Raw genomic sequence first — 10127 nt, forward strand, 5'->3', positions numbered from 1 at the left:
TGTTCTATATGTTTTTGGATTTTTATAGCCGATTGGACCGTCTTTATATATATATATATATATATATTGTTTATTACATATTTGATGTATTGATTTTACGTGTTATCTTGGCTAGTGCATCATTATATATCTCATAAAATAACGAGAAACGTTTAATCAAGTAAAGCATATTTATTATTATTATTTTTTAAAAAAAATATTAATTGGATTGGAAAACCATATGCTTTGATCGAGAAAGAAAGAAATAAAATGAAAGTCAGGCGCCGTACGGGTGAACTCAGTGGAGGGAAAAAACAGAGGCTTAGGGCTGACGTCAGCAATCTCGTCTTCTTCCTTCTTTTTTTTTTTTTTTAATGGAGGCTCTAAAACTTTGTAGTAAATAAGAATATTAAATGAGGCATCCAAATACATAATTCTTTCAACTTTTAAAATTTTACTTAAACACACAAATTTAAAAAATAATTTTTTTAATAGAAAATTTGTTATCTCTACATATACTTAATAATCAAATATTATTAATGAGAGGTAAATTTAAAAAAATATATTCCAAAACTGTCACACGAAAAAACGATACATTTATCTCGGAAAATGTTGTCACATATATATGAACCAATGAAATGAAATTTATAATAAATTTATCGATCTACGTGATGATATGTACATTTCGGTATTCGGTTTGCATTTAATTCCAGAATGGTTTGGTTCAATTCGTTCGGTTTTACAAAAATATAAATCATTCGATTATTATATTATATTCGATTTATTTCGGTTCGGTTTGGTTTCATTTCGATTTTAATTCGGTTCAATTCGATTTTGAAAATTTAAATTTTCTAAAAAAAATACTTAGACTATTCAAAAAAATACCGTATTTTTTATATAGTTCAATTCTGAGAAATGTACACAAATCGTCCACCCCTAAAAAAAACCCACGGAAACTATAATGGACATATTATATATATATATATTAAAAATCCCATGAAAACAGAACACAGAGAAAATCCGCAAACCTATGATTTGATTTTTTTTTTTTTGTGATTATTAACGTTGATTTAAAATCAGAGTCACGACAAAAAGATTAGATTCGTGAAAAGAACAATAAATATATCCATTATTGTCACAAGATCTATCCACTTAAAGGTTACAAAAAATGATTATTGAAATTTATTATATCATTTAAATGCGTCAACAAAGACCGAAAAACATGACTAAATATTATTGCGTAAACATAGAAACTACTTTTAATGAATGAGGCATTTACGGAAGCAAACGGCCGGAGGTCAGAGACGATATCGCCCCACGTGTAACAATCCTCGAGATCCAACGGTCCACACATCACCCAACATTAGACGATCCAACGGTCCGTAACTACCGGTTTCTTTTAACAACGCCGCATAAGTTCTGATCCAATTCAAGAAACTAAAAAAATCGATACATTTTTTTTTGTATATATATAATTTTTTTTCCCAATTTGTTTATATAATGCAAGCCGAGGATTACGGGTGTCTCCCTCAGTGGGTCCAAAACCCTAACGCTTTCTCTCTCTAAACCTACGTCTCCCTCTCTTTCTCTCTCTAACTATCCTTCATATCGCTCCTCTTTAGTCATCGAAGTCAACAAAAGCAATAATCTTTTTTTATTTTCGGCAAAAGGGTACCCAAAAGCAACAATCTTTTTGCTCTTCTTTCTCTCTTGTTGCCGATAGATATCTTATCTTTGGCTGTACAACAATGGCGTCGTCGTCTTCTTCCTGTGCGAGAGAGGTTCATTACAGGGGAGTTCGGAAGCGGCCATGGGGTCGTTACGCGGCGGAGATAAGAGATCCGTCGAAGAAAACTAGGCTTTGGTTAGGAACCTTCGACACTCCCGAACAAGCGGCCTTAGCCTATGATGGAGCCGCTCGGTATCTCCGAGGCATCAGGGCCAAGACCAACTTCCCTTCCCCTCTCTCCCTCGACCTTAACTACTACTCCTCCGCCGCCACCGCCGGAAACAACCACCGTCCCTTCTGGATCTCCGGTGTTCCTCCACCTCCTCCTCCCCCTCGTCCCATCCCTCTCGCCGGCGAGTTTCTCCGGACGGGTCTTCTCTTAGAGCAAGCTCCCGCTGTCTCCGCCGCTTTGGTGTCGCCGGGATGTTCGGTAGTTGAGTTTCCGGCGGTGGGTTCATCCGTTCCGGCGGGGGGTAGACGTGGGTTACCGATAGATTTGAACGAACCGCCGCCATTGTGGCTGTGAAGCTGTGCGGACGTTGAACAACGCCGTTCTGTAACATTGAGTTCCTAACGCGGCATTATCACTTACAATTACTACGCTTTCTTATAAATAAATCCGTTTTCTAGTAGATTTTTATAATTTCTTTTCCATCTCTAGGGTTTGGTTTCCTTAGCCATGCAGAGAATGTAAGCCACGGAATAGATAATGATAGTAGTATTAAATATTTATGTTGAAAAAAATCATTTCTAACGCTATAAACGTTTTGTATATACATCTCATCTATCTATTTTTTTTATAATCTGTGTTTATCTAACATTCGATCTAATTACATCTCCTAATCGAAAAATATAGATGAATATCTCTCTAAACGGTTGAATATTTGAACCCGAAAATCTCATCTATCCATTTTTGTAATGTCACTATGCTTATTTTCTCTAATCTTCGTTAGGTTTTAAGGACATGCATCCAAAAATCAACCTTCTATTGGAAATAATGTGGATTATATTGAGTGTTGTTCCACCAAAAACATACACAAAATATTTAATGGTGTTGTTGTGCAATTTTCCGACCGTTGGCCCATCTTCCTTTAGATCTATTGACAAGTACGGACTTTTTGTAGCTTCCACATTTGACTCACGCGCCTCTCTCTCTCTCTCTCTCTCTCTCTCTCTCTCTCTCTCTCTCTCTCTCTCTCTCTCTAGGTGACTATAAACACTTGCAAGAAACAACAACAAAAAAAAGCAAGCGTGTGGGTTCGGAGTGTATATTGGGTGGGGGGGGGCCGGAGCTCAGCCACTCTGACGAAGTACAGATTCATCTGCACCACCGAAATTACTATATTACCCCTTTTCGCTCGTGCGTGACCCCACGCGCCGTCGCCTTGCCTTAAATATGTGCGATAATGATAGAAAAAGAGCTGAGTTTACGGCGGCTTCATGAGCGCAAAACCGTGGAATTTAATTTTAGTTGGTAATTAAATAGAGATTCAGTTTTAGATCATTAAGACTTTGGATCGTCGTTTTTCTATGTCCACGCTATTCTATTTTTATTTTTATTTTCTATTACATGTGTTTACGCGATTGTATTTTCTTCTTGTAAATTAGTATTATTTTCGCGGCTGCAGCCGACAATAATTTGATATGGAGATCTTTGAAACGTGTGTTACAACTTAAAAAAACTATATAATTTAAATGTCTAATAAAAATAACAAGCTATATTTTTTATAAGATATTGATTTTAATTCAAAGGAAAAATAACATATAAATACCTAAACTTTTATGAAAATCCTAGATAAATATATGAACTGTAGAATTTCTATATAAATATCTGAAGTTTTAAAAATTATATATAAATACATAGACTTTTAAATTTTTTTCCAAATAAATACAAATTTCAGATATTTTTCAAATAAAAATAAATGATGTCATTAACGGATTTTGGGTTTATTTGGAAGTTTTTCAGAAGTCTATATATTTATATAGGATTTTAGAAAAATTCAGATATATATATATATATAAATTTTATAGTTTAGGTATTTAATTGGGATTTTTGTAAAAATTTGTATATTTATATACGTTTTTTTTTTCTAATTCAAAATGAAAACGATTGTGACAAAATAAGATGGAGGATAATATCCTCATTGTTGAAACGATAAAGAGAAGTGAAAAAATTATACCATAAATATTTTGGATAATATATAATGAAAAATCTAAATTATCAATAGAAAAAAAAACGTTTCTTTATATTTCAACAAATTTCGTCATTTGATTTTGTCCCCTCCCGTATTTCAAGGATTTATTTTTGCACTTTTTTTTTCAAAGCCCCCGCCGAAAATCAAATTGAGGCTTATATATATATATATATATATATATATATATATATATACATATATAATCTAATTCTATAAATGATAAAAGTCAATCCTATGGCCAATGAGAACTTTGAAGTGGAGTAGTTACTTCTTCCAAAAAGTCCAAAAATGATGTGAGAGTAGCAAAGGTTCAACCATAAATAATCATTACATACACTCTCTCAACATTAATAGATATGTCTATGAATTACCAAATAGCAATTAGCAAATATAAACAAAAGTCAATCAAAGCCTACATATAAAATAGATTTTACTTTTAAAATCCTAACATTAATTCAAAATAGAAATTATTTATATTATTTGGATAAATATCATTTTTTTAATCCAAACTGCTTTTCATCAAACAATTTCATACTTTGAAAAAATTTAGTTGTTTTAATATCTAAATTTATTTTTCATATATTTTAATTATTCCAAAAATTTTATTTATAATAATGGCCATCAAATCACTAATAACGATAAAATACTAGAACAGTTGAAAATAAGAGGAAAAACTCATTTAGATTAATATAATTGTATTGACTATTTATAAATATAAAATTTTAAGTTAAATTATAGAGAAAATAAAAAAAAATACTGAACTTTTAAATTTTGAAAAAAAAACATTGAACTTTTTATTTTATCAAATAAATATTAAACTTTTTAAATTTTACAAAATAAACACTTAACTTTTATATGATTGTCAAAATAAACAAAATGAATGACGTGACACAAGGAGATGCAAATACGTCAGATTATTTTACTTAGTTTTTTTGACAATCGAAAAAAAATTCATGTATTTTTTTTATCACTAAAAAAATTCAGTGTTTTTTAATATCGCAGAAAAATTCATGTATTTTTTGGATTATTTGAAAAATTCAGTATTTTTTTAGATTCTTTAAAATTTTTAATATTTATTCGACAAAAAATAAAGTTCAATGTTTTTTTGTCAAAATTGTAAAGTTGAGTGTTTTTTTTAGATTTTTTCTAAATTATATAAATTTAAGAATCTAATATTAAAATATGTTTTACCCAAAAATAATAATATATGAGATTGTACGGAAATATATTTCGTGGAACATAAAAAAATAGTATTACTTGTTATTAATAATACCCTATTCAGAAGGGGAAAAAAAGATTTAATCATATTGTTTTCGGCGCCAATAGAAAAAAAAAAAAAGAGGATGACATCAGCAGCTGAGAACCTCGAAGGCCGACCGTCAGTTGCGTCAGCTTTGACCGTCGTGCGTAAAAGCATCCGCTAATCTGGGCCCACAAAGGGTAAAACTGTAAATATACATTATTTTCCAGGAAAATTCGAATTTTTTTTTGTTATATAGGGGTTCGGGCAGTCCAATGGGCCTTATACTTTATTTGCCGCGAGTCTGTTTATATTTTAATTTTTAATTTTTGCACAATTTTATTTTTGTGTTTGAAAGTAAACTATGGTCATTTAAGATTTCGGATCCCGTTGGATAATATTTGGTTCGGTTATAAAAACACTATATTCATTAACTTTTTATATCAACTTCGATTTGGTTACGTTAAAATTCGATTTTGTATTAAAATTCAATTTTTTATTGATAAAAACTCATTTTTTAAAAAATTATTTTTTATAATTTATTTTATTCGATTCCATTTTATTTCAATTTTTTCATATTTAAAAAAGTTATTACCATTCAATTTTTATATTTATTAACTTTTATATCAATCTTCGATTTGGTTACGTTAAAATTCGATTTTGTATTAAAATTCGATTTTTTATTGATAAAAACTTATTTTTTAAAAAATCATTTTTTATAATTTATTTTATTCGGTTCTATTCGATTTTGATTTTATCAGATTTAAAAAAATTATTATCGTTCAATTTTTATATCAAATTTAGTTCGGTTACGGTTATCTTATTCAATTCGGTTATCAACATAATAACCCAAAAAAACTCATTAAAAAATTCATTTTTCTTTTTATTTTTTTATCATAATAAATCGCATGCGTTCGACGGCCCAATATCTTCCACACGCAAACACGTTTTCAACAAGTTTGGTTAGATCTTTATTTAATTATGGTTATATAATGTCACTGTCTAACTTTAGAATATATATAATTATTCACATATTCTAATACAATCATTACCAATAATTTTTTGTTGTACAAATAATTTATTTCTTAACAAAATTTAAAACTTATATCAGATTAGGTTATTATAATATCGTATAAATTCTCAACAAACATAAATATATATATATATATATATATGTATTCATAATAATTTCAAATATCATTGAAAAAGAAACTGATTTAACCATGCATGGACCGACTGTGACTTGAGCGTGTGAACATTTTGTCCATCATGTTTTAATCTCTCTTTTTTTTTCTGATTTAAATTTTTTTTTTCCAAAGAGCATTAATAACTGCACTGAATTTTTAAAAATAAATAGCAAAATGAAAACGAGATAGGGACTTTATTTATGAAAACATATTTAGTATATTCCATTTACATGTGTATATTTATAAAAACATATATATAATTATATATGTATATATATATATATATGCGTATACATGTATAAGCTTTTTAAGATTGTGTATGATTTTGTTTGTCTGTAGAATACGACAGAGCTGCAGACCAAATCCAATAACGCGGCATTACCTTTCGGCTTTCCTTCCAACCAGTGTACGTACGCCCCGTTATATTATTTACACGTGTCCTTTTCTTTCTAAATTTTTATATGATTTTTAATTACAAATAGATAAAATCTATAAAAAAAATTTTGAATTTATAAAATGGTAAAAAAGACAAATTTTAAAACTTTTTATTTAACTAATTTATTTCCAAATATATAAAATATATTATTGTAATATTCAAACTCTACGATATTGATTCAAAAATCAGTTTAGAAATTATAATAATATATTTTACAAATTTAAAAATTATAATAAACGTATTTTGTAAATTCGAGAATTTTTATAGGTTTTATCTTTACAAATAATCCAGCCAATATTACATTGTTTTGATATAAATATATTACACGTGTAAAATTTTCCAAATTTTACTTGAGCTTGGTAATAAAAAACTTGTAGAGAAATATACATGAGGACATGTTATATGGTAAATATCACTTTTTTTTTAATTAAAGAAATAAAATTAATTTTTTGTTTATATGATACTTGGAAAACACAGAGACATGAGTGGATAATATTTTTTATTGGTGATGGTTCCGTGGGAATGTTTTGGTTTTCATTAGGTTTTAATTTACGCATTTTAATTTTTATCTTTTTGAATGAATAAATATCTTTTAATTTTCGAGATATATATATATATTTACTTCCGTTATGCATGCTGGTGTTTATTTTGGATTCAATGGAGATTTGGTTTTTAATTAATTATTATATATAATGGTAATTTTTAGATTGTTTAATATGCAATTATTATGTATTAGCATAATGCGACATATTAACCAATTAATCATTATTCATATTTAATTTTAAGAAATATTCCGAATGCTTATAACAGAAGCTTAAACATGAGACCGTAATACTTAACTCCACTTGTTGCCACTATATTAGAAGTAATTTTATGACCCAGATTATATAAATTATTTTTATAAAATAAATTAATCATTTATAATTTCTCAATACTTGTATCCGCCCCAAGAAAATAAAAATAAAAATAAAGTTGCAGTTCAAAGTCCATCCTATTGAAATGATTTAACACAATAATTAACAAGTAATAACCTTATTTAATTGAGATAAAAAGGGATTAGATAATTAAAATCTGTCACACTTTATGTTTTTGTAATTAAATAGCTAATGAAGGGTTTAGACATAATAATTGTTACGAAATTAGACCCAATCTGGGTAATTCAACCGGTGAAATGGGGACACAAAGCGTATGTCCCGTCCCGAGTTCGAACCCAGGCTGGGGAGGGAGTGCATAATTCAAATCACATGGCTGACTCCCGGCTCCGGGATTAGTCTGGGCCTCGGTTCAGGAAACCCGATTACCCAAAAAAAAAAATTGTTACCAAATTAGGATTTATACGTTTCCATTGAATCACATATCATTAAAGCACAAAAAAGCTGCACAATTTTTTTTTTATAAATATGGAATAAAATAATCATACACCATGCTTGCAAAATTAAAAAAAAAAACATAGAGCATGTTCAAACTTTAATTACTTCAAATATTTAATTGAACAATTTCATCTATTAAATGGACAATTTAAACCTTTTTTTATTATCTAATATTACAAATGAGATCCTAAAACTTAGAAGAAAAAAAACAAATCGATTTAAATACCTTATCCCATATACTTCAAAACATTAAATTCCATATCTTTTTTTTTTTTGTAAGAATATGCGAATCCAACATTTTTTTTTTCTATAATTAACTTTATCCATATAAAAAATCAAATTTAATCAATGATTGAAATGAAATAGCTCCGATTCGGACAAAATTAAATCGAATTTATATATTTCTTAATCTAAAAAGCAAAAGGGTTACAACTTACAATGGTGATAAACAGCATAAGGAGGGAATATGCTGAAAAAAAAAACATTTCTATTGGAACCCTAAGTAATTATCATCTATTACCATCTTTGATTATTTGGAATGTTTTAAAAGTTTCCACAAAATTATTATTATTATTATTTCAAAATTAATTTTTTTAAAATGGCTCGAAAAATATCAAGCGGCCTCCGGCGGAGGCGGCAGGTTGAGGTCGAGATTGAAGAACGCGCGCGCCCTTCGAGGTCTGACGTGGCGTTGGTTCAGATCTATCACCACCGACGCCGACGAGTCCGACTCGCTGCTCTGCGATCCAACTCGCGCGTCGCACTCGCGCGCCGCCGTCATCCACCTCGCGGCCTCTGCGTAGGCGGCGAAATCGCTCGCCAGAACCTCCACCGGGCTACCGAATCCGATCACCGGAAAATGAAATCTAGCGGCGGCCGATGCGAAATCGGCGCATCCGAGGTTAAGATCGAGAGCCGGCGGAGACGAATCGGTGACCGGATCTCGGCTCGATGACTCGACGGTGCTGCTGTGGCTCGGGCTCTGGTTACGGCGGTGGGGGAGATCACTGTCGCCGTCGTGGACGGAGGGAGGGAAATTGGTTTTAGCCTTGGCGCCGCGGAACTCAAGCGCCGCCTTGTCGTAGGCACGGGCCGCCGCTTCGGCGGTGTCGAAGGTGGACACGTGTCTCCTTGGCGGGATCTCTGATCTCGGCGGCGTAACGGCCCCACGGCCTCTTCCTCACTCCCCTGTAACGCCTCTCCGTCGTCACGCCGTTACGTTTGGCGGTCGCCGCCATTGATGAGAAGCTGAAGCTTTTTTAAAAATAATTTTTTTTAAAAATGAAATGGAGGATGTGAGAATGAGGAGGAGAGGCTGTGACGCCATTTATAGACGGAAGGAGAGAGTCAACCGCGGATTTGACTGGAGGCGGCTAACGATGGTGGTCGAGTGGCATTCTCGTAATATTATCTGATGACGTGGAATTTTGGGGCCGTATAATTATTTTTTTTAATAGTGTGCGGTGGTTTGCGATTGGAGGAACTCACGCGCTATATTGACGCGTGCCAATAGTTTCTTTTTTCTTTTGGATATGAGGAAATATTACAAAACCGATCCACTCTTCTTTTATTTTCTTTTTTTGGAACGAAATTTAGAGGATAATTAGTGAGTTACGAAAATTATTTGACTTTCATTATTCCAAAAACCAACTCCAATTTTATTTATGAGTAATTTTTTTTTAAATTTAAATAGGTATTATTCTGATGAAAAATAAATACTCTTGTATTAATTTGAATTGATCCATACCCGAAAATTTTGTAAATTTGTCTACGGGAATATTAGTGGATCGATCTAAATAAGTGATAATAATATTAAATTGGGATTTGTTTGTGCATTGAATGCAAATTGGGGATGGAATTCTTTAATTTTTTTTTATTTTTTGAGGAAAAGTTAAGTTAACATCCACCAACACAATATCCTAATTATCTCAATTGAGGTGAATTTTAAATTATTTAGGTATTAAGTATTTAGATAAATAGGATAGATTCAA

General features: G+C 30.9%; 2 protein-coding genes across 2 annotated transcripts; one reads left to right on the forward strand and one right to left on the reverse strand.

The window, feature by feature from the left end:
* The first annotated feature begins 1524 nt into the window (after positions 1–1524).
* Positions 1525–2472, forward strand: LOC104820561 (ethylene-responsive transcription factor 12). Its single transcript, XM_010551046.2, has one exon. It carries the CDS (start codon positions 1728–1730, stop codon positions 2232–2234), a length of 507 nt encoding a protein of 168 aa, XP_010549348.1. The 5' UTR covers positions 1525–1727; the 3' UTR covers positions 2235–2472.
* A 6040-nt stretch (positions 2473–8512) lies between these two features.
* Positions 8513–9444, reverse strand: LOC104820563 (ethylene-responsive transcription factor 11). Its single transcript, XM_010551047.2, is given in 2 exon segments — positions 8513–9254; positions 9256–9444. Coding segments are annotated over 2 exon segments (624 nt in total). The 5' UTR covers positions 9375–9444; the 3' UTR covers positions 8513–8749.
* Between the last annotated feature and the right edge of the window lie 683 nt (positions 9445–10127).

Source organism: Tarenaya hassleriana, unplaced genomic scaffold (genome assembly GCF_000463585.1).
Source record: "Tarenaya hassleriana unplaced genomic scaffold, ASM46358v1 Cleome31, whole genome shotgun sequence".
In the NCBI taxonomy this organism is placed as follows: Eukaryota; Viridiplantae; Streptophyta; class Magnoliopsida; order Brassicales; family Cleomaceae; genus Tarenaya; species Tarenaya hassleriana.

Excerpts from the sequence above, each read along its gene's own strand:
- LOC104820561 (XM_010551046.2), top strand. The coding sequence starts at position 1,728 with ATGGCGTCGTCGTCTTCTTCCTGTGCGAGAGAGGTTCATTACAGGGGA.